Source organism: Ovis aries, chromosome 3 (genome assembly GCF_016772045.2).
Source record: "Ovis aries strain OAR_USU_Benz2616 breed Rambouillet chromosome 3, ARS-UI_Ramb_v3.0, whole genome shotgun sequence".
Lineage (NCBI taxonomy): Eukaryota > Metazoa > Chordata > Mammalia > Artiodactyla > Bovidae > Ovis > Ovis aries.
Genome location: NC_056056.1, coordinates 225131071 through 225155232, shown reverse-complemented (window position 1 = coordinate 225155232; position 24162 = coordinate 225131071). Strand labels below are relative to the sequence as shown.

Here is a 24162-nt window from a genome sequence, read left to right as displayed (position 1 = left end):
GGGACCCGTGCGCAGGAAGGGCGGCCGGGAGGGACGCGTGCCTTCCTCTCAGTAGCTGATGCAGGTTCACAGGCTGGCTGACGTTCAGAGTGCTTTTCTGAAAGGTGGGTTTAGGAAGGGAGAAGCCGTCTTTGTGAGCTGTCACAGACAAACGGGGCTTGGCCACTGCTGGAGCTGAGGGCGGGCTTCAGGGCTGAGTGGAGTCTGCTCTTCCCGTCGCCCGCGTGCAGCAGGGTCGCCTCTGCTGGTTCCCGTCGCCGTTTGTGGGCCGCCCAGCCCGTTGTCCGGAAGGCTCCATGAGCCACGATGCCCAAGGGGTGCAGGGGACGCGGTGCCCCTGGGCTGGCAGGGCCTTCCCTGGCGTGGGGAACCCCCTGCTGCGTTCTGGTCGGGGCAGGCCTGCCTGGCTGGAGGCTCCGGTCCCTGGTCCCACGGCGGGCGATGGCGGCCGCCCATTCCATCGCGTTGTCCTGAGAGCCGCTGCTTCCCCGCTCTGCGCATTCTTCCCGCGGTTCCTGTGCGAGTCCGGGCTGTCTGCTGCCCGGCCTGGACGGAGCTCTGCCTCTTCGCCGCCTCAGGCTTGCGGTGCTGACGGCAGGTCATTCAGCATCGCGCACACGTGAATGTGCGTTTAAATAGAGAAGCTTAGATGTCTGAAGCTTGGATATCTTTCTAATGCTTTTTGAAATCCAGAGGAGTGTGATGTTTCTGGGTGACTGTGGGGTGGGCCGTGCCCCTGACCCTCCTCTGTCTCCAGGGAAGGAGGCAGCACATGGCTGTGGGGCCGCTCCTGGGATGCCGGGCGGGTCAGGTCCCCCGCCCGGCGGTCCTGGTGCCTGCAGGCACAGCTGTGCAGGCTCACCAACCCCGCCCCGCTGGGGAGGCCGAGCCCCACGCGCTAGGCCGGAGCCACCTCGGGCATGTACAGAGGGGCTGACGGGGCCGGGTGCCTGGCTCCCTGCCTCCTGCCCGCTCCGTGCAGCGTCAGGGCTGCTGGCGGCCAAGTCCAGTCTTGCTGCCCACCCTGGGGCGGGGATGCTCGTCCTGAACCTTCCGCCCCTCCTGGGCCTTTCTTGGGGAGGCCCTGTACTCCCTCTCCTCCCCGCTGGATACGGGGTTCTGTCTCCGTCAGGGCTGTGTCAGGACCTGGGCCTGTGGGCTGCAGGGCTGGCTGTGGGCTGGGGGAGTGTCCACGGGGCTGCAGGGTTGGAACCATGGGGACTGAGGCTGGCTGGCTGGCTTAGTGCTGCCTCAGGAGCTCCAGGAAGGGGGGCAGGGCAGAGCCCGCAGGGCCTTTGGGTGCTCGGAGAGGGTGTTGGGCCTTGGGGGTAGCGAGTTAGGCAGAGGATATCTCAAGATGGGAGCAGGGAGGCCAGCTGGGGGCCTTTGTCCTCAGCCTGGTGACGGCGGAGCAGTGGGAGGTGCAGAGTGCAGAGCTGGGAGTGTGTTCTGGGGCTGGGCTGGCGGGGGGAGTTGCGTGGGGAGCAAGACCTGGGCCGAGGTTGGGGTGCGTGAGGGGCCTGCCCGCACCTCGGGAGCACACGCTCCCAGGGTCAGCATGTGGGTTTGAGAGCAGTCGTGTTCTCACGTCCTGCCACACATGAGGGAAATTTGTAATGATAGGAGAATTCACGCACAGGAAACAGAAGGGTCAGTTTTCTCTTGGCTGAAGGAACTGGGAGGAACCACAGAGATTCAGACTGAGGTGCAGCTGGGCTTGACCAGGGGCCAGTCCTGACTTGATGGTAGTGGGCTCAGCGGTGCAGCCCGTGTGGGCAGGGCCACGGGTGGGGGTCTGCCTGCCCCCGCCAGCCTGGAATGGCTGGGAGCGCCCCATCGCAGGGTAGGTGGGAGGGCTGCACTGCCTCTTGCTTCCCACCCTGTCCTAGCGGAGGTTGGCTTTTGGGGGCAACCCGTTCATGTTCCACATGGACTGTTGAAGACTTGGTGTGATTCTGATGATTTTTGAAACTTTAAAAATGCTTGATATTAGTGTTTAACCTGACGCACTAGTCTGTGTGTCTGGGCGTCTGCCCTGAGCTGGGCCCTGGGAGAGGCTAGGTGCAGCCCTTCTCTCACAGCAGACCTTCCAGTCAGGGACGGACAGACAGACGGGATGAGCTGGGCTGGATGGGATGAGGCGCTTCGGTTGCTGGGTACTCCTGTCCCCTGCCTCCTCAGTGGTCTGGCCCCTCCGTGGTCTGTGCTGGGCCCGTGGAGCCCTGGCCTCTGTAGGTGCCCATGGTGGTTCCATCCTGCAGAGCAGGCTGGGGGCCTGCGGGCATGTGCTGGGCTGGGGGGTTGTGGCTCCTGTCCCACCCACCCTCGAGTGCTCACGTCCGCCAGCTCCCCTTGACGCGCCCTGTGGTGGGAGGGCATCCCCTGTCGCTTTCCAGGGGCTTTCGGACAGCTGGTTGTCCTGCTGAGCTGGGGCAGGGCCTCTTGCTGTCTACACCACTGCTGCTGGCGGCTTGGCAGGGTGAGATGGCTGTTCCTCAGGGTCTCCCACCCTTGCTCGTGCCCTGGGAGTCGGCCTGATGTGTGGGGTCCTCACGCCGCAGAGCCGGCCTGCCCTGTCCCCAGCTGGGGTGCTGGCCTGACCCAGTTGGTGTTGGCCCTGTGGGGTGGGGGGTTCTGTCTGTCTCGCTTCTAGGCACTGGGTGTGCTCCCCTCCTTCCACGGGGGAGCGATGGCTGGGTTGCAGACAGTGTCCTCAGAGCTCTCTTGATAGCTGACTGAAACCAGAAATGACTGCAGCACTCCCCCAGTGTATGGAGCCTTCCCGGATTGGTTTCACGTAGGAATTAGACTGCTCTTGTAGAGTCAGAAAGGCAGGCCCTTCTGTACACAAAAGGTGTGGGGCTTGGCCAGGTCCTCCCCGCAGGTTCCTGCTTGGTGGGGGCACTGTGTCGGAGGCAGGGCCTGTGGTCCTGCAGCCAGCGGCAGGCACAGCAGGTGGGCACCAGCGGTTTCTGGGGACTTAACTGCTCTCCTGTGTCTCATGGGCCACCAGGCTGAACGTCCTTCGAGCTGATATTTTCAGTGTCTGTTTCAAACTGACGGAAGAGATGATTTCAGATGCTCTCGGGAAATTTGGTTTTCTGAGCCCACTGTTTAATGTATTTACTGGCCTTGTTTATACAGCTGATGTTACTGTTAACTCCTGTTTGATGTCTGAGAATTTTAAATAACGTAAAAACAAGCCGGTGATTGGAATCCGGTAGAGCTGGAGGATGCTGGTGGAGGGGAGACTCAGGCCTGGCTCCTTCCCTGCGTCCAGCCTCCTGGGTGGGCCCATCTGCTGCCTTCCCCAGTAGAGCGAGAGGGGCCTTGCAACTCTGGCCACGGGATTTTTGCCTTCAGACCCTGAGGTCCTGGAACGCAGCGTCAGCCTTAGTCAGGGTTGATCCTCTCAGAGCAGAGTGCTCCTTGCTGCCAGGGTTCGGGGTTTGCACTGGGATAGGGGTTGGGGGCCGCGGACGCAGCCAGATGGCTGCCCTGTTACAGCTCGCTCTGGATGGAGGTGGGCCTCAAGGGGCAGAGGAGGCTGAGTGCGGAGCGTTCTGGAAAGCGGTGCCTGCGCTGCCGCAGCCGGAGCAGGCCCATGGCGGTGGTGGTGGCGGCGGCGGCGGCGGCGCGGCGGCAGGGAAGGGGAGCCTCATGCGTGAGGTTGGACTCGGCTTCCAAGTGGCCTTGACCGAGAGGGCCCCAGACTCCCCAGACTCCCGACAGGAGCCGTAGTGGGGGGTGTGGGAGGAGCTGTGGTGGGACAGCCTTCAGGTGCACTGAGAGGCCCGCACGTGCAGCGGTGGGAGGGTAGGCCCCTGGGGCTGGGGGCGGGCAGCCCTGAGCCCTTCCAGGAGGCTCTGAGGACCCCAGGTCCTGGGCAGAGCTCGGGGAGGGACGGGAGTGAGGCCGGGGGTGCGGGCATTGGCGGTGGAGTGCCGGCGGAAGCGCTCTGCGCCCTGGCCCCACCCCCGCCACAGCGCTGGCCTGGAGATGAACCAGCGACGGGCGAGCTTGTCCTGGGAGGAGGCTTCCCGGGGAGGAGGCGAGGGGCTGAGCCGCGGAGCCTTACCCGTGTGTGTCTGTGTGGGGGAAAAGGCCGACTCCATTCTTTTTCTCAGAGAGAGAACGATGAGGAGATTCAAGCTGCCAAAGAGAAGCTCAAGTACTGGCAGCGGCTTCGGCACGACTTGGAGCGCGCCCGCTTGCTCATCGAGCTTCTGCGCAAGCGCGAGAAGCTCAAGCGGGAGCAGGTGAGGCTGCGGGGGCGGGGCGTCCCGGGGAAGGGGCGGGGCGTCCCGGGGAAGGGGCGGGGCGTCCCGGGGAAGGGGCGGGGCGTCCCGGGGAAGGGGCGGGGCGTCCCGGGGAAGGGGCGGGGCGTCCCGGGGAAGGGGCGGGGCGTCCCGGGGAAGGGGCGGGGCGTCCCGGGGAAGGGGCGGGGCGTCCCGGGGAAGGGGCGGGGCGTCCCGGGGAAGGGGCGGGGCGTCCCGGGGAAGGGGCGGGGCGTCCCGGGGAAGGGGCAGCTTGTGCTAGGCCCACAGTCCTTGCCCCGGCTTCCTCTGAGTGGTCCTCTCTGGTGAGGGGTGCTGGTGGCTTTAGGGGCTGACACCGATCTCTGCCGTGAAGTAGACTGGCTGGGGTGGGGTGTGGTGTTCAGTGGGTCCCAGGAGGTGTGAGCAGGAGGGTGATACTGTATGCTTGTGCCTTTAATGTGGACCTCCATGGGCCCCTGGATGGTGCCGCACCCTCGAGGTGGGAGGTGGCTCCTCAGAGGGCGCATCCCCTCGGGCGCTGAGCCCTGGTGCACTGGCCCCCAGGTGAAGGTGGAGCAGATGGCCTTGGAGCTGCGGCTGACCCCGCTCACCGTGCTGCTGCGCTCGGTGCTGGACCAGCTGCAGGAGAAGGACCCGGCCCGCATATTTGCCCAGCCAGTGAGCCTGAAGGAGGTAGGTGTCCTCGCCTCCTGTGCCGGCCTCCCTCGGGTCTGCAGTGGCCCAGGGGATGTGGAGGACCCCTCCCAGTGTGTGCGTGTCCGGCCAGAGGAGCTGGGCTGCCCTGCGGTACTGCGTGAGCATGGAGTGTGCCTGCGTGTGTATGTATGTACATGACAGGTGTCTTGGTTGCGTGGAGTGTGTGACTCTGGTTGTGTCTGTAAACAGTTGCTTTGTTCCCTGAACCCAGGTCCCGGATTATCTGGATCACATCAAACGCCCCATGGACTTTGCCACAATGCGGAAGCGGCTAGAAGCACAGGGGTACCGGACTCTCAGGGAGCTGGAAGAGGACTTTGACCTCATCGTGGACAACTGCATGAAGTACAACGCGAAGGACACAGTGTTCTACCGGGCCGCTGTGCGGCTGCGTGACCAGGGCGGCGTGGTGCTCAGGCAGGCCCGGCGCCAGGCGGACAGCGTCGGCTTCGACGAGGCCTCGGGGATGCACCTGCCCGAGCGGCCGCCCCCGGCCCCTCGGCGGCCTTTCTCCTGGGACGAGGGTGAGCACGGCTGTCCAGGAGCAGGTGCTGGGGCACTTTCCCTGATGCTGAAGTGCAGGCTCAGGAGGCGGGATGCGAGCTGCATGCTGGCTTGAGGTTTTCTAGGAGCCCCGTGAGGACTTGTGTTCGCATCCTATCTTTAACCTGGTACACCTGATTATTGTGGTTTTAATGTGAAAGTGACCCAGGAATGGCAGGGTTGCTCTCAATGGCTTCTCCTCTGTGTGCCATGTAGCGTGGATCTTACCCTCAGCGCATCTTTGCTGAGAGCATCCACGTTTCAGGTGCCCACTTGAGAGGCACGTGAGCCGTGGCCCGAGTGGGACAGCAGGCTGCCCTGATACAGACCAGGGAGCAGTGTCACTCGGGCTGTGTGTGCAGGAGGGCCTGGGGGCCTGTGAGGACGTCCCGTGGCAGAGGAAGCCCCTCACAAGGGATCAGGGAACAGGTGCAGGCCCTCCGTGCTGGTCCCCCCGCCCCACCTCACGAGGCGGCCTCGGGAGGGGCGCCGTGTCTGCTGGCTCTCCCAGGCCCCCGGAAGCAGGCCTGCCTCCTCCCCACCCGAGCGCTCTGGGTCGGGAAGGGGTGCCAGCCTCGCGGGAAGTGGCCAGGCGGGGCACCGTGAGTCCATTTCTGCGCCCAGGTTTTCACGAAGGATGGACTGGGGCGAGAAGTACGCCCCCTCTGTGTCCCCTCTGTGCTTGGGCGGCCCCAGGCCCCTCCCTGTAGTGTCCTCTGCCTGAGGGGCTTTCGGATGAGATGGGATTTCTCGCTGTGGACCCTCCTGTCTGTGGCATTCTGTTAGGACGCATTTTTACTTGGTTCCCTGTACTGGCGTCTTGCTCTTCTCATGATGAGGCGGGTGCTTTAGGGAGAGGTTTGCCTGTGGGGCCAGAGGCTTCTCCGTGTCTGATGGCCGTGCTGCCGTGGCTTTTGTCCCGGTTCTGTTTGCAGGAGACTCTGTAGACTCGCTTAGTCTCTTAGCCGCTTCTCACTGATTCACGGTAGTTTACTTCATACGTGTTGGTGTTTGGCTGAAATTTATTTTGTTGAGGATTTTTCTCATAAATATATCCCAGACTCCAAATTACCTGTGAACTTTGCAGCCCAGTTTAAAAAAAGCCACATAACAACCTGGCACTGAGACTCAGGCTCAGACGCACGTGGCCCCGAGCTGGTGCCCCTGGCGAGTCTGGACCTCTTTCCGGCCTTTCTTCGCCTGGGCGCCTGGTCTTGGTGGGAGGGCTCAGCGGCCCTGGGCGCGGCCCCGGCCCCTGTGTCTGCCAGTGGTGCCCAGCCACTGAGAGGGTAGGGCCCTGGGGTCCCTGGGGAGGTGGTCTCAGGTTGGCGGCGCCCATGTGGCGACTGATGGCCGTGTCTCTGCCTCCAGTGGACAGGTTGCTGAACCCGGCCAACAGGGCCCACATGGTCCTGGAGGAGCAGCTGAGGGAGCTACTGGACATGCTGGACCTCACGTGTGCCATGAAGTCCAGTGGGTCACGGAGCAAACGGGCCAAGCTGCTGAAGAAGGAGATTGCCGTCCTGCGGAGCAAGCTGAGCCAGCAGCACAGCCAGCCCCCAGCCGCGGAGTCAGGTACTGCAGGCTCGGAAGAGGACGGTGCTCCGCGGGGGCAGGAGGCCGCGGAGGAAGGTAAGCGCTCGGAGACGCTCCGGGCTGAGGCTGGGGTAGTCCTGTCTGCGCCGCATTTGGCCACTTAAAAACGTTGGGGGTGAAATGAGGTTTGTTTCTCGAGCACGGTTCAGGTTGTCCACAGCCTTGCAGAGCGGTCAGAGAGTGAGGGGCTGGTGTGCCAGGAGGCGTGGCCGTGTGCTGGGGCGGGAACGTGGAGCAGTCTCCCAGCAGATGCCCAGTAACCCGGCGAGGCTGCGCGTGGGGAGGACCGTCTCAGCTCCTCTCCCAGGGCAGCAGGGCCCTCCAGTGGCCCCGTGCCCCTGTGGGTGGGACGCGCGTGGGGGCCGCTTCCTGGGGACAGCCCAGGCTCAGCCTGGGCTCCTGGAGGTGCCCTTCAGGTGCCCTTTGGGCGGGTGGAGCGTTGCCCCCTCCTGCCCTCCTCTCCTCACTTGAGAGTTGGGCGTTTCAGGCAGCAGCACAGGCGGTGGGGTCAGGCTCCCTCCCTGCACGGCTCTTAGCAGCTGTGTGTGGTCTTTCTGAATTTTTACGACTTTGTCCAAATAAGAACAACAAAGTGGTTAACGAAAGGACATAGAAAGCTGCTCTACTGCTCACCCTTTGAAAAGGACCGAGGTCTCTGCAGGTGTGTGCTGGCCTTGGGGCCCTGCCGTGTCCTGGCAGTGATGCTACGTCTCTCTCTGTGGTGCCCGTGAGCGGGTGGACTGCTCTGGTCCGGTGGTGTCCTGCAGTCCAGCTGCCTGAGGAGCAGCGAGTAGGACCTGGATCCCCAAGCTTTCTCTGCTTGGAGAGGGTGGCCGTGCGGTGAGGCGGGGCCCCTCGTGGTGCCCTCTGCCTGGGTGGCTGTGTGCCAGCTGCAGGCTCTGGAGCGTCCCTGCTCGGGGGTGGGACTCGCACTTGGACTGTAGAGTCCGGGGCCTCCCTGCCATCAGCACGGTGGCCCTGCCTGTGGGTTTGGTTCCAAGCAGCCCTTCTCCCAGGGGCCTTCGGCAGCCAGGTCTCGCTGGGCTCCCCGACGGTGCCCCCCTGTGCCCTCGGGGTTCTCAGGGTATAGGACGGCCCCTCCTGCCAGCCACCCCTGTTGCCCCCACTGCCCCTCGGGGTGAGGGCGTGCATGTCCCTTCTTGGGGGAGAACGGGCCACCAGGTTGGTGTTACCATCGCCCCAGCAGTGGGGCGGCTTCTCTGAGCTCTCCCGCTATGCGGGTGTCCCGTGGGCCCCTCATGCTGCTTTTGGGGTTGGGCGCACGTTAGAGGAAGCCAGCGTAGTGGTCTGAGCGGGGCCAGCTGGAAGGGGCGTGTGGGAGGAGCCATGTGGTGGAGGTGGCTGGCCAGCGGCACGGGCGGGGGTGCCCCCAGTGAGGCGACAGACATCAGCGTTGGGGGGGTGTCTGTGAACAGTGGCCGGTGCAGACCGTGGAGACGGCCGCGTGTGAGGGAGTGTAGGAGTGTGCTTGGGAACACGGTCCTGGGGCAGAAGTCACTCAGCGTCGCCCACCACACCTGAGAGGGCAGTGGCTTCTCGCCGACTTAGTTGTGATTTGATGCTCGCGGGGTCTCCGCTGGAAACCCTGACAAGGAGCCTCGGGGCAGGCCGGAGGGGTGGCAGCATGACCTTCCCATGGTCAGCGGGGAGCCTTGCGGGCAGGTCTTCAGTGTCCAGGTTGGTTTCCTTGAGCAGTGGGGGCCCGAACGGCGTGGCCGTGGGCCTTGGAGGGGAGTCTGCCGCCCGCTGCCGCCCTCTCGGGCTAGTCTCAGGTTGGGGCTCTGTCTTCACCACTCAGGACTGGGTCCTCTCCTTCCCCAGAGGGGTAGGGGCCGTGGGAACCAGCGCAGCTGAGGCTGGATGAAGAGGTCACGCTCGAGTCAGGCGGGGGGGCCGCCCTGACTCGGGAGAGATGGTGGCACGGTGTCCAGTGAAGCTCCCAGGCTGGGTCCCTGGTCCATGTGTAGCTTTGGTTCGGAAGCACCTCATGGGCGGGCAGTGCCCGGGGTGTGGATGGTGGGGTGGGGTGCCCTGGGCGGGGCCCATGCTGATCTGTGCGTCGTGAGTTCCCTCGCCTGGGACTCCAGATGCCAGGTTTCACGCCGATGCGTCCTGAGGCTCTGCGTTCGTTGGTGCGGCGAACACGTCGTTTATTCCAGACGTTCCTGGAACGTTTCTCCCGAGCAGCTGAGTGGTGTGTTAGCAACCAGTGGCCGCGGGGATGTGGGCCTAGCGTGTGGTCCCCGAGGACAGACCCCAGCAGCCCTGGCCAGCACCTGCTCTGCGGGCCGCCGGGTGGCGGACACCGCCCTGTCTGTTCCCGTCTGACGAATGAGAACACCGAGGCTTGGAGTCCGCGGCCCGTGGGAGGCCTGCAGCTGGTCGGGGGGTGGTTTGCACTGGGTCACCTGAGTACCTTCTGCCGTGACCCTCGCCGTCCATGAGGCTGTGGACGTCCGGGACACATCTGTGAGCCGCCCTGGCAGCCTCAGAGCCCTGAGCCATAGTGTCGTCTTCGAGGGGAGACGGGCCTCTGACGAGCCCCGCTCGTGGCTGGTGTAGGCAGAGTGTGGGCACAGTGGGGGCCGCGGGCTGCGGGGTTCAGGGCCTGTGTGCTGGGGGCAGCTGCCCTGGCAGGAACGCCCAGGCCTGGGGTGGGGCGGCCGTTGTCTTGGCCCACTGCTGAGTGGGGGCCCTGGGAGGGGCGTCCTCCATGGAGGGCGGGGCAGCTCCGGGGCAGTGCAGGTCCCCTGCCGAGGCAGAGGCAGAGGCGGATGCCGGCAGCTTGGGTATCAGGTCAGCATGAGAGCCCCTGTGGGGCCCTGGGTTGTGGGGAGAGGAGGCCTCTCCAGGGAAGGAGGAGGGGCCGGCTCCCAGGGAGGGTCCAGCACTCACCCTCCCGCCTGCAGCTCCCCCACGGGTCAGTGTCCTGCACGGCCACGGGCAGCGGGTGGGAGCTTCGTCAGCAGGATTCGAGCCTTGCCAGCTGCACACGTGTTTCCAGTTTGCACGTGTGTTTGCTCTGACATTTCTAACAGTTTTGGTCAAGGAAAGGCTGTCTCCTCGTTTTGCAAGCCGTGTCACGGAGGCTCGTCTGAAAGCTCTGGGCGGAGCCTGACCGCGGCCGCCCTCCTAGGTGCCAAGCCTGGCCGGCCCATCTCACTGTCAGTGGGGAGAATTCACAAAACGTGCTCCGAGACCTAAGTGAACCTTTGAAGTTGTGTAGCTTCTCACTTTCAAAATGACTTTGAGTTGAAACCTGTAACCTTGTGTTATTTCCGATAGACCTGGGGGGATTTGCAGGTTTCCTCCAGTAGAGACGACTTTGTAATCGTACGTGCTGCTTACACTTGTTCTGTGTTGCACGTCTTGATGCCAGCCTCAACCTTGATTGGAGGGAAACCTCAGGGGCTCATCCCAGAGAACATGCCCACCCCGTCCTCCAAGGACAGGTCTCTCCAGCTACCCAGGGCCCGGGGCTAATGCACTGGTTCTCAAGTATCTTGTTTTTTTTTGTAATTTCTAAAAGCTTTTCTAAAGAGGCTAAGATTAAGATAGTCTTTGTCCAAAGATTGTGTTTTTATCTTTCAAGTCAGATTTAAAATAACGAGCTTGGATTGTAATGTTTCTGAAGGCGGCACGGTCTGAGAGCCGATGGGGGGCGTTCCTGGCGCGTTTGCAGCCGCTCACCGCTCCCTGTTCTTTGCCATCGACTTAGAATGCCCTGGTCAGAAATCAGATTTACATGCTTGTTTCCTTCTGTTTGCTAACCTTGTGGACCAGGTCAGGACTGTGGGAATGCCCGCTTAGACCCCCTTAGTTACGTGACATATTTTTCTTCCTCAAGGTAAGTGGCTGTCGATTGCAGCGACTGTCATGAGTTCGAATGATGTCTTGGGCTGGCGCATGTGCAGTGGGCTCAGGGAGCCTCTGGACCCTGGGTGCAGGCGCCGGCCGGGCGTCAGGGACGCGCACACAGTAACCGCGGCTGCTTGCAGACAGTTATGTGTGATGCTGTGTTTCCTTGATTGAATTAGTATTTTGGTGGACTTCACAATTATAGTAAGTTTTATGATAGCTTTGATAATTATCAGCTTTCAAAAATCACTTTATTTATAATTTTTTCAGGAGATAAATCTCCCCCTAAACTTGAACCATCAGATGCATTACCTCTTCCTTCAAACTCGGAGCCTAACTCAGAACCACCAACCCTCAACCCAGTAGAACTCCACCCAGAGCAGAGTAAACTGCCCAAAAGAGTCACATTTGGTAATGAGTCACATAGCACTTGCACTCAGAGCGCGCTGCTAAGCGGACACTCTCCAGAGCCCACCCTCGCCCGTAGTGGCGCTGCGCCGGGGGCGGAGCCATCGAGCGATGTGAACAGACGCACCTCTGTTCTCTTCTGCAAACCGAAAAGTGTAAGCCCCCCAAAGTCTGCCGAGAACACTGAAACCCAGCCAACTTCTCCTCAGCTAGGGACCAAAACCTTTTTGTCTGTAGTCCTTCCGAGGTTGGAGACTCTTCTGCAGCCAAGAAAAAGGTCGCGAAGCACCTGCGGCGACTCTGAGGTGGAGGAGGGGTCCCCGGGAAAGCGCCTGGACACAGGTAAACAGCGCCCCCCGTGTGCTCCCAGTCTCGGGCAGTCGGGGTGGGGGTGGGGCCTCCAGGGCTGGTGTTTGCCCTTTGCTGTCCACGGGAGGAGACAGACACGGTTTCTTTCTGAAAAGCGCCCCGTCGCAGGCCTGAGGTGGCAGCACCTCAGGGTGGCCGAGGGCCCGAGTCCGCTTGGCCTGGGGGCCCTGCTGGTCGCCTCCTGGGAGTCTGGCCCCAGAGGCTCCGACTGTGGCGGGTGCGTGGGTGCCGGGCGGCGGGCCCCTCTTCTGAAGCCTGCGGGCCCGGTGGACACGGCATGCCGTCCGCCTGCCCTCTTGCTGTCCTGTGTGGCTTGGTTGGTTCACGTGCACTGAGCTGTCTGCTGCTAAGGCAGTGTGAATGTGGTTCTGGTTTATCACAGAGCGCTCATGGCTGAGGTCTGTCTGATGAGCTCACGTCCGCATGCCTGCGCTCCTCAGGAGTCCCCTGGGTTGTTTACACACCGGGCGTCTTTGCTCCCCTGCTTTCAGCCTGTACTGAACCCCAGCCCTTCTGGCGGATGCTCGGGGTTTCCGTGCTGGTGAACTAGCGGTGGGTCACCCTCACGTCCCCTCCGGGGTGGCTGTGCTGTGGTTGTCTCTGGAGGCGTGCTGGCCGCAGACTGGAGCCGTGGCGTGAGTTGTCGGTGCGTCGGTCACAGCCACACAGAGAAGTGCGTCCTCCCCTCTGTTGCTTGGATTTGAGCCACGGGTCCGCGGGGTGGGCAGGTCCCAGCTTTCACGGAGGTGTGTCTCCCGCACCTTGACTGACAGACCGGTGGTCTTGTTGCCAGAGTAAACGTGTGCCCGTTAACTAGCTTTATTAGATAGTACACTTTGCAGTAGGTAGAGTGCTTTTGATGAGCTGATGCCAAGTTGGCCGTTTTGGTGCGTTCAGAGCGCGGAGCTCTTTGGGCTGTGTGAGTGTCCGGGATCCAGGTTCACATGGGCCCCTTTGTGGCGGCCCTTTCTCAGCCGGGCTTAGTGGGAGACGCTTGGCTTGGCTTTCTGTTGCTAGGATTCTCCTAGCAGCGTCCCCGATGCCGGGAGGCGAGGCAGACGCCACTCTGTGGTCAGGGCCCTGGCGAAGCCGGTGTGCCGGGACTGCCAGGCCCTGAGTGCCCTCTCTAAGTGGCTGAGCTTCGGACCTCTGGCCCCGTGGGTCTCCGGCTGCTGGGCTTTCGGGGCCTCTGGGCTCCCTCCTGAGATGTCTCTGTAGGAACCACATCCCTCCTTTGCCGCCACCCCTGAGACAAGGGTGCTGCAGGTTCTCAGGGATGGTGGCTGCTCTGGAAGGCAGTTCTGGAGGCCTTGCGAGTGGGCTGGGCACGTTGGAGTTGCCAGCCCTGCGGCCCGGCTCAGGCAGCGCCCTTTCTTCCTCTCCGGATGGTGGCGTCTTCCGTCTTCCATGCGCAGTTCGTCCTGGGGGTCTGCTCGGCACCGACTGGGCTGGCCCCAGCTCCTGGGGTGGCCTCACCCGGGCGTCTGACGGGCTCCGTGGCTCCAAGCCACAGACTTTGCGGTCTCGGGATGTGGGCATTTGCAGCCTTCCGCTTTTCACAGAGAGCTGTTTTTGTGCCTCGTAGGAAGTCCTCGGTGTCCACTGCGTGTGGCAAGGCCTCCCTTCTTCCGGGCATGTGGGCCTCTCGTTGCAGACACCACTGGGGGTCATCGCGCTGGCTGTCGCTCCCGGAGCCGCGTCTCTGGGGCCCGCGCTGTCTGCCCGCCTCCTCCGTGCCCACCGACTGTTGGCCTGGGCCCTCCTGTCGCGACACCTGCCGCGTGGCTCCTTCCTCCTGGCATGTGTGCTGTTCAGGGAGTGTCTGGCCTGCAGGCCTTCAGACTAAACGGCTGTTCCGCTGTTTTCCAGGTCCTCGTTTTAGCTACTAACATGCGGGGTAACTCACTCTTTGGACCCTAACTGTTCTCTCTCTCACCTTGGACGGGAGAAGTGGAAGGACCCCGCATCCTTGCGTGTCACCCAGTCCTTGTGGATGGCATTGGAAGCGCCACACAAAACCCACACACAGCACCTGGAGGAGCCGGGCCGCCTCACCCTGCCCGCCCCGTCTGGCGGCCGGCCGCCCGCAGGTGCTCAAGCTGGCTGGGACGTCGCGTGGCCTCCCTGCGCCCAGGGCGACCGTGCAGAGGGATGCCTTGGGCTGAGGCCCCCGCGGAGCCGCTGCCTCCACAGACGACTGACGTGGACAGACCTGGCCTGCCCTCGCTGGCACTGGACTGGCTCTAGAGGACCCGGGGTGGAGCTGGGGCCGGTGCAGGAAGGACCGCGCGGCCCGGCCCGCGTGGCGTCGGCGCCGTCCGCCCTCGCTGTCGCTGTTGGCGCTGGCCTTCCGGCTCCTGCTGCCCCCTGCTTGTCCTCCTGCGCCTCGGTCGCCCCCGGGTCTCCGGGGGGCACAGCTCTGTTACTGTCACCACGCCGAGTGCCTGCTGCCGGGAGCGGACGTCCTGTCCCGGGCGTGGGCCTCCCCTGACAGGGGACCTGCCGGCCTTCCTGCTGCTGCGTCTTCTTGGAGCCGCCCTGGGCACAAGCAGGGCGTTGGGATCCTGCCTGCTGTGCATCTATGCTTTCATGGAAAGGTGGAGAGACACCCCAAGATGCAGTTCCATTGCCGACAGTGAAAATAAAACCTTGTAACTAAGACAGCCGGCACTTGACGCCGCTGCTCCGAGAGGCTGGCTGCGGTCCAGTGCCCGGGGCACCCTGCGCGAGCCTGGCGGGCTGTGGCCTGCAGGAGCCCCTGGGGGCCTCCTGTCCCCGCGCCGTGAGGGTTCAGGACGCTCACTGTGGCCCCGCCGACCGGCATCTCGAGTTGGGCCAGGGCTCCCCACTCGGCGTGTCAGTCTCTGGGATGGAGAAGGGGGTTTGAGACCCTGGGTGCCTCTTGTCATCCGAGGCATTGGCTCTGATTCCCAGGGACCCTGGGGCCTTTGGCCTGTCCCCAAAGCCACTTTTGACTGGGCCCTGACCTGACTCCTGGTGTTTCAAAGGGACCCTGTGCGAGCTCCTGCCCAGTGTCACTTGAGGCCCCGTGAGGTGCTCCAGCCACGGGCCTCATGCCCTTGGGCTTGTCTGCCACTCAGCGGGTAGCGTGTGGAAGACTCTGCTTGACTCACTTGTCACCCTGGGTAGGGGTGTCCCCTGAGTCCTGGGGAGGCACGCGTGTCCTCGTGTTCCCCCGCTGCCCCCCGGGTCCTCTCCCCCCGGTGTTGCTCGTCACCGAGCGTGTGCACGGGCAGGGCTGTCGGCGCCGTCTCCCCGGGATGCGCTCGGGGTCCTGGGGCTGGCCCATCCCCCCTTTCCCCACCCTCCGTCGGGCCTTGGGTGGGCGGCTCCCGCCTCCCGCCGTGTGCCGGGGCCGCAGACGGCAGGCCCCGTTCACCCCTCGCCGAGCCCTTCCCAGGCGCCGGGTGCCTGTCAGGTGGTGAGGCTGCCCGTCACCCTCTTGGGGTCCTCTTCTCTGCCAGGAAAGGCAGCTGAGCGGCTCGAGGGGCGGGGGAGGCGGCCCCCCAGCTCTGGTTCTGCGGCTCCGCGGCTGAGCACCCTTGGCCCTGCTGTCCCTGAGGGCGTGTCTGGGCCTGGCCCTGCGTCAGAGGCTATCTGGGGGCCTCCTGGGGTGTGGTTGGGGTCTCGGAGCCGATCTGGCCCCTGGGCTGAGACGAGACGCTTGCTTTCTCGGTGGTTTGGTCCAGGTTCCCAAAATGAGTGTAACACTCCTGACTACCTGTGGTTGCTACTTATAAATAAATAAGACCTGGGTAGAAGAGAGAACGTGCCAGGCTTGGGGTGCGTCCGGCAAGGGGCAGCCATCTGACCGGCTCACTGAGGGCGGGGCAGCAGAAAGCGTGTTGTCTTCCTGCGTCTTTGCTGCTGTCTGGTAAAGGGTCTCCCCGTCTCCTTTTATTTACAGAGAAATATGTACAGCAAATGAGAAAACCGGTAATCAGCCAGTCCTTCAAAACATTTTTAAAGAAATGGATTTTTAGGTTTTTGAAGCATGAGGAATGGGATTCTTTTTGAAGGAAAAGTCACGTTCCCCCCTGCAGCCGTCGCCCAGAGGGTCTGGGCTGGGCTGGGTGGCGCTGGACACGCCTCAGGCTCCCGGCGCGTCCGTGACCTGGGGGATGGGGCGCATGGTCTCCTCACTGCCTCCTGCTGGCGTGGACTTCTGGGGCAGGACCTGAGGTTGGCTCTGAGGCCCTCCTTGACCTGCGGCGTGATGCTGTGGGTTTGTGGGTCGCTTGCTGTTTGGGCCTCCTGGCCTCCTGTGTGCTGTGGCAGGGTCGGTGTGAGTGGCTTCCGGACATAAGGGTCCCACGCGGACCGGACGCTTGTCTTGGGTCTCAGGCTCTGGAGGGCTGGGGACCCTGCTCGTGCTTTGTTTTGGAAGAAGGTTTTCCTTCGCTGGGGACGTGCAGATCCCCTGGAAGCCCCCCCGCCCCCTCGCAGGCTCAGGGCCTCGGCTGGTGGGGCTGGAGCGTCCAGGAAGGAGTAGCCGGTGTCTGTTCGCCGTCGTGGGACCTGTGTTTCCACTCGGTTCCCCTCTTCTGTGCGTCTGTCTGTCTCCATGTGCCGGGCGCGTGGGTGTGGGTTGCAGGTACGTCTGTCTGTGTTGTCCCGATTTAGAGAGCTGGCGAGCTCAGGGCTGCATGCACACCTGTTTTCCAGGTCTCACCAATGGTTTTGGGGCCGCGCGGGGCGAGCAGGAGCTGGGCGGCGCCCCGGGGAGGACCGCCGCGCCGCGCCGCCGCTGCGCATCCGAGTCCAGCATCTCCTCCAGCAGCAGCCCGCTCTGCGACGCCAGGTAGGCCCTGGGTGTGCCTGCTCCCCGCCGCCCGCTCTGTGAGGCTCACAGTGGGGACGACAGCACTCGAGAGTTGAGCACAACTTGCGAGCGTCTAGGTCACGTCCACACGGGCCTCCCCCCAGCCCTGGTTTATCACGGAGACGGCTGGGAGTCCCTGGGGGTCCTGTGGTTAGGACCTGCCGCTCTCATTGCCTGGCCCAGGCTGGTCCTTGGTTGGGAAACTGAGATCCCACATGGTGGAGCCAAAAAAAAGTGGCTGTAGCCCACACTGCGTCCCCTGAACCCCCCACGCCCGGCACCTGTGTGCTCTGGGTGCTGACGGTCTGTCCGCTTTCCCCTGAAGCTTCAGTGCACCGAAGTGCGGCCGCGGCAAGCCAGCCCTGGTCCGCAGGCACACGCTGGAGGGCCGCAGCGAGCTGATATCCTGCATCGAGAATGGGAACTATGCCAAGGCGGCGCGCATTGCCGCTGGTGAGTCCGCGCTCACCAGCCCTGCACGGAGTTGGGGGTGCCGGAACCCGGAGGCCCGGGGCTGTGGAGCGGGGCAGGGGCACAGCTGCAGGACCCCGACACAGCACGGGGCCACTCGCGCCCCCGGTCCTGGTGCCCAGGTGACCTCGGGCGCGCGGCCCAGCGGGTCCTGAGGGCCCCTGACTCCCCTCTCCCCCACCCTTCTCCCCAGAGGTCGGTCAGAACAGCATGTGGATATCCACCGACGCGGCCGCCTCCGTTCTCGAGCCCCTGAAGGTCGTGTGGGCCAAGTGCAGTGGCTACCCCTCGTACCCAGCCCTGGTGAGTGCGGGTGGGCGGGTCAGGCATACAGGCGCCGAGCCTCGGGGCCGTGTCCCCCGCTCCTGGGCCTGGGGCCACCCCGCACTGCCGGGACAGCTGTCCCTGGAGACCCCATGCAGAGTCGGGGTCTCAGGGTGTTAGGCAGGCAGGGAATCAGGGAGTTGGGGTGTGGGGGTCTCAGGGTGTTGGGGAGTCAGGGTGTGGGGGTCTCAGAGTTGGGGTCTCGGAGTCATGGGGTGGGGCTCTTGGAGTCATGGTGTGGGGGTCTCGAAGCCAGGGCCTCACGGTGTCGGGGTGTCAGGGTCTTGGCGTTGGGGTGTGGCTGGGTCCCTCCTCGCCCACCTCCCGTCTGGCCGCCGCCTGTGCCGTGACCTCGCGCCCTCCCTGTGCAGATCATCGACCCTAAGATGCCGCGCGTGCCTGGCCACCACAACGGGGTCACCATCCCGGCCCCGCCGCTGGACGTGCTGAAGATCGGCGAGCACATGCAGACCAAGGCCGACGAGAAGCTCTTCCTCGTGCTCTTCTTCGACAACAAGAGGAGCTGGTGAGCTCGGCCCCGCTGAGCGGGAGCGGGCGCTCGGCCAGCCCCGGGACGGGCGGGGGACCGTGAGCGCTGGGCCCCCCGGGTCCTCGTGCATTCTGCGGGCTCTCTGCAAGGGCCGCTCCCGCTGTGGCTGCACGGCTTCCAGCTCCAGGCTCCTCCGCAGCCCCCGCCCTGAGGCCCGTCTGAGGCCCCGCAGTGTCCCCAGGGCACTGGTGGGACGTCTTGCTGACCCTGCCTCCTCCAGCCGGCTGCCCTGCTGGGTTCTGCTGGGCAGCCCTGTGCCCCGCCGGCTGGGTAGCGGTGTGCCTGGCAGTCAGGTGGGGGGCGGCGGGCGTGCCCGCAGGGCTTGCGCTCTGGGGTTCCAAGGAGCTGCCTGGGGTGTGGAGGCCGGGCATGTGTAGGGTCGCCATGGGCAGGTGGTGTGCTCGGGCCTCACAGTCTGTTTTCTTCCTCAAAGGCAGTGGCTTCCGAAGTCCAAGATGGTCCCTCTGGGCATTGACGAGACGATAGACAAGCTGAAGATGATGGAGGGCAGGAACTCGAGCATCCGCAAGGCCGTGAGGGTCGCCTTCGACCGTGCCATGAGCCACCTGAGCCGCGTGCACGGGGAGCCGGCCAGCGACCTCAGCGACATCGACTGAACGGCAGCTGGCCCGGCGTGCATAGCTGTACATGCTGTACATTGCCCCCCACTTAACTTATTCTCAGCTCCGCTCAGTCGGGTTCTTTCTCCCGGGGAGGGGGAGGGGTTCTTTCCCGGTTTCCTGTGGCCCATCCCCATCTGGGCGCCCGGGACGGCGTGGGCTCACCCTGGGCGCCGCTCCGTGCCCCTCACAGGGCACCGGCGGGGGCGCTGCTGGCGTCGTCTCCTCAATCTGTAGCTCGCTCGCTCTCTCTTTTTTTTTTTAAAGACTTTTGAATGTTTAATAATTTTGTAAATCATACTCTTTACACAGAGTACCACTATTTAATAGACGGGATGTACATTTACAATGACAAATGTGTATTTTAAGAAAGAAAATGACATTATTTTGAATGGTACTTTGTGGAAAGAGGTGGAGAATAAATTTATGCCGCGTGCATCACTCGCAAATCACCAAAAACACTCCGCCGCCTCCGTGAGGGCCGGGGCAGGCCTCCTGGGCCTCCCCTGCCGCCTTGCCCACCTGCCAGCCTCCCACGGTGTGCCTCCCAGCGGATTATTTATTGTAGAAAGTGTATTCATTTGCTTTATAATGAAAAATAAATTTGCAGAAGTATATTGATATGCATTTTTATACAGGCACATAAAAATTCAACTTGCTTTGGGAGCAGGATGTTGGTTGTTGTATAAATGACTCTGGCTGTGTGTGCTTTGATTTTGTAACTTGTAATCTTTTGTTTACAATGAGGGGCTTTCTGTAACTTGTTTTAATTTAGAACACTTTGGTAGCAATAGAAACTTTGGATACATTTTTGTATGGTACATGTGATGTATATAGAATTAGTACTTTATTTTTATTTTTAAGAGGTAAAAGCATTATGTTAGGGGAAAAGGTCGGGTGGGTTTCCAAAATTGCATTTTTTATATAAAAAAAATAAAGTCAAGATTTGGACGATGTGGCCCTTTCATTCCCGCCTCCCTAGCACGCCGAGCGGCCGGCAGCCGGGCTGGGGAGGGTGCCCCGGCCTGGCCCGCCCCTGGCCCGCGCCCCGCCTTCATCTCAGTGTTCTGGGGTGTCGTTATTTATTACTTCACCTAATCATATTTTTATTTTAAAATGGTAGCTTGAAACTTTACATGTTTTTTTCTTTTCAGTTTCCATTGTTTGTAACATTTCCATAGAAACTTGAAAATAAAACATCTTCCTTGGATAGCTCTGTCCCGTGTCTGACGGCCGCCTTCTCTCTGCTGGGATCCTGGGTCCTCGTGGACGGCCTGCTGGGCTGCCTTGCCGCGGTGCGGCCTTGGCCGTGGTCCGAGGGGGGTGAGAGGGACAGAGGCCTCCCGCCCGGGGCCTGTGCTCGTGGTGGGGTGGGCGCTCCTGCACCTCCGCTCCCCCAACCCCTCTGGGGCTGCCCCGCCTCTCTGGGCCACCTGCTTGGCCCTGCCCGCGTGCAGCCTGCCCGTCTGCCAAGGTTCCGTGGTGTCGGCATGGACGTTAGCATCGCCGTTCCTCACCCCGCCGTGAGGCTTCAGAGGCGCGCCCAGCCTGGCACTGGCTCCTCTGACGGAGGACAGCCCCAGGGAGGCCCCATCTCGGAAGCTCCCTCGGCCCAGTGCTGACGGCCTGGGCCCCGACCCTGGGCAGGGCTGTAGAGGGTGGGGCTGCTGGCGGACCCCTTCCCCGGGCCCGAGGGCACCCTGTGTCCTTAGCTTGGGTCACGCCCCAATGGCCCTGGGGCTCCAGGATGTAGATGTTTCACAGTTGAGAGGATTTGTCTAAAGTCCAGTCTCCTGGGGCCCGACTCTAGCCTATCCCCCTCTTGTTGCTTCCAGATCATCTTTCGTCCCCATCTCTGTTTCAGACGTGAGTGCAGAGCGGGCTGCTGAGAGCTTGGCGGGGGTGCGGGGTGGTGTGTGCCCGCTGGGGGTGTTAGCCAGCTTGGGCACCTGCTCCCTGGGTCTTGCTCCTCGGTCTCTGGCCAGGGTGGAGCATCTCGTTTATAGTCTGAATTCTGTCCCTCGCAGGGCGGTTTAAAGTGGGGGCATCTGTGTTTGGGGGTCTCTTGGCCCTGGGTCATGTGGAGGTGTCCTGGGCCTGGTGGAGACAACACCTTGGGTGGGCAGTGTGGGGGCTGGTGGAGGGGAGTAGGTTTTCCCAGGGGCTGTGTGGGGAGGGGCTGGGTCCTGGGGGACCAGTGGGCGGGGGGCAGCTTCAGCATGTGGGGGTCTGCACGGGCGGCTGGGGCCCTCGGGCTGATCTCTTAGCTCCTGCAGCTAACCCTGTGTGTTCTCTACTCAGGGCCCTGGCCCTACTGACTTGAGGCCACAGGGCCAGAGACTAGACAGCAGGGTCTCCTGGTCCAGGCAGAGTATGCGGCCCCCGCAAGTGTGGCCCTGGCGTCCAGCTCCCAGCCTGTCCTAGGGCATTCTGTGTTCAAGGCAGTGTAGAGGGTGCTTGTTACAGGGCTGGGACTCCCGACCTGTCCTCTCACACAGGGTCCCCCAGCGGTGCGGCTCCTTGCCAGTCCTGTGGGCAGCACTGAGTGGGGCAGGGATCCTTGCGTCCCCCTGCACGCCCTCTGTGGGGCCCTCCATCCCAGATGTGTCTTCCTGGCCCCCTTCCAGGCCTGCTCTGTGAGTATGATGGACTCGCCGCTCCTGGACCAGGTACGTCTGGCTTCTCGGGGGAGGAGGGATCAGCGGTCCCCCAAATCCTTCCCCACAAACCAGGGCCTGACCCCAGGCTGGGGAGACTGTTCACACCCCCCATACCCCAAGAACTGGTGGGGTCAGGTCTTGCCACCGTCACTCAGACCCCAGCCCCTCCTGGGACCCCCCCCCCCAAAGGGAACACCATCCGTGGGCAGCTGAGGCCCCCAGCCTCATCCTTGAGCCCCAGGCTTTCAGAGCCGAGTTCTGCTGGGGCGGGGGGGCATGGCCTCTCCTACAGCGCCTGCTGCTGAGATGCTGGCTGGCTGCCCCCACTGCACTCTGGTTGTGTGTTGTGATGAAGCCTCTTGAAATAAAGGCCACACTTCCAGGCTCCTTTGCAGCTCGGTGAGGCCTGGGGACCAGATAGATGCTAAGTAACTGGAAGCACCACTTCCAGGAAATGTCCTCCAGGTGGGAGGAGTTTCCTCTTGCTGGCTGGAATGTGGATGGGGCGGTTGGAGCCAGAGCAGCCATTCTGGGTCATGTGGAGAGTGGCAGGACCACAAGATGGACGGAGCCTGGATCTTGGATGCAAGCACAGAGTTTTCCTGTTGTGAAATGCAATTCATATTTTACGGCAAGACAAAAGTTTGTACAAAAAATGTTCTCTACCCTTTGGACCACTCTCTCCCCCTACTTCACCTCTGCATGGCGAATCAGCAGTATGTATCAACCAAACTTTCCCCATTGGCAGGAATACCTGCTCAACCATGAAAACCAATACTCTCCCAGCATCAGCAAGACAACTCCTTAAAGATAAATTCCTTCTTAATCTCCTGAGGGGCCATGATGACACTTAGATCTGGGTTGTGTAAATTGTCAATAATAAGTCATTTGATGTCCAACCCTCAAGGTTGAGATACAAGGTCTCAGAAACCTTGTATCACTGTGCCTTGACATAAAATGGGCAAAACAGCTCTCAGAGCTTACTGATATGCCCTTCCCAGGTTATAATCCTCAAATTTGGCTCAGATAAAATGTTTCATTTCTTATGTAGCTTGGCTGATTAATTTTTCATCAACAGCATGAATCCTGAAGACTATGTACTGTGTGTGTGTGGCAAGTCACTTCAGTTCTGATTCTTTGAGACCCCATCCACTGTAGCCCGCCAGACTCCTCTGTCCATGGGCTTCTCCCGGCAAGAATACTGGAGTGGGTTGACATTTTCTCCTCCAGGGGATCTTCCTGACCCAGGGATCGAACCCAGGTCTCCCGCATTGCATGCGGAATCTTTACAAGTGCCACCTGGGAAGCCCGATAGTTCACCAATAGGACAGAAAAAAACGGGCAAACAGTGGACTCGTTTCACAGAAAAGTAAATACAATTGGCTCTACACATGGTGAAAAAAATGCTGAATTTCACGCATAGTAATAGAGATGCAAATTACAGTGGCGCCATAAAGGCCATTTTAAACCGTCGGGAGGGCAGAGAAGCAAGACGGGGTGCGGCCTGGCGGCCGGAGGACGCGGCGCAGCCAGTCGGGCCCCAAGCCGGTCATCCGGCCGGAGCCCTTCCGGCCCGAGGCACTGCCTGAGTGACGAGCCGTGAGCCGTGCCCGCCGCGAGAAGCGATCTCTCAGGCGGCAGAATCTAGGAAGAGCCACGGTTGGCAGCGCCCTCGACGTCCACAGGCAGGGAGGCTGGGCCCGTCGGAGACTCAGTGCCCGGGGCTCCTCACGGCCTCGCCCCCTGACGGGGGAGGGTGGACACCGTGTGCCCTGCTGGGTCAGAGGGGGCGCCCGCTTGCATACGTGCAGAGACCTGATCCCCGATCCCCGATCCCTGGAGCGGGCCTGGAGCCCGGCAGCCCAGGGGCTCCCTCCAGGTGAGGCTGGGTGGGCGGGGGTCCAGCCTGGGGTCCGACTAGGACCAACCAGCATCCAGCTGCTCCTGGTTCCCGTATTAAAGGTCAGGGACACAGAGCCGACGGTCGGTCTCGGCTCCATTGCCAGGCAGCCGGGGCTGTGGGAACCGGCCTCGGGTTGGGGGACACTGGCTGGCTGGGGGGCTCCGCGGGGCTCCGTGTGCCTCCTCCCCGTTGGGGGCCCCACCGTTTATAACCGACTCTCACTTTACAATGCCTCGCCACTGTTCCGCTGGCTTCTGCCATAAACGACGTGAATGAGTGACAAGAACACACGTCCCTCCCTCCCGAACCTACCCCCCTCCACGTCCCGCTCTTTAGTTTGTCACAGAGCGCCCCTCTGGTAGCTTCCACCGGCTGGCTGTTTACACACATCCTCCAATTAACACACACACGAAAGCAAGACTAAATCTGTAAAAAAAAAAAGCACGTCAATAAAAGCACAGAACCGGCGTGTGGTCACAGCATGTGCTGACTGCTGAGCGGAGGCTCGGCCTGGGTCCAGTCCCATGGTTATCACCCCACTTGACACACGAGACTTGTGTTTAAAAATAAATACTTACCTGTCCTGGAGGACTTATTTTATTTGGTCTTAAAAAGCGATATACACAAAGATATTGAAAATTAAAAATTCATCAGTGCTCCAAGACCATCAGGCTCACCGAGACACAAGGGGGTGATTTCTCAAGGTGGCTGGGAGCAGGGGGCCTGAGCTCTTTGCTGCAGATATGGGGAGACACCGTGGAGGGCAGAGGCTCCTTGGGAAATCCGTTTGATGGTGTTCTATCGCCTTATCTCATTAACGTGCTTCTGTTGCAAATGAAAAGCGTCTCTGTGCTACCAACTCCCATCCTGGAGCCTAGACCCTCTAGGCCCCCACGCCTCCTTCCGCCTGCCCGACCAGAAGAGGCCCCCGGGGTAGAGGTACCCAGAGGTCTGAGAGCTGTGGTTGTGTCTGGGGTGGTGGGCGGCCCTGTGCACAGGACTTGGGCTGGGTGGGGGTAG

At 62.1% G+C, this 24162-nt stretch overlaps 1 protein-coding gene across 8 annotated transcripts in view; it reads left to right on the top strand.

The window, feature by feature from the left end:
• The window catches only part of BRD1 (bromodomain containing 1), a 34286-nt gene extending 14497 nt beyond the window's left edge, over positions 1-19789 (top strand). For 3 of the 8 annotated variants that reach the window (XM_027968227.3, XM_042247900.2, XM_027968226.3), the window contains 10 exons: positions 4128-4259; positions 4824-4952; positions 5188-5500; positions 6891-7151; positions 11265-11744; positions 16458-16593; positions 16940-17067; positions 17279-17388; positions 17781-17935; positions 18393-19789. In XM_027968227.3, the coding sequence (XP_027824028.1) occupies positions 4128-4259; positions 4824-4952; positions 5188-5500; positions 6891-7151; positions 11265-11744; positions 16458-16593; positions 16940-17067; positions 17279-17388; positions 17781-17935; positions 18393-18576 (2028 nt within the window). In that variant the 3' untranslated portion in view covers positions 18577-19789. The other 5 variants (XM_027968228.3, XR_006059516.2, XM_027968229.3 and 2 more) reach the window with 5 other exon arrangements.
• Positions 19790-24162: the final 4373 nt, after the last annotated feature.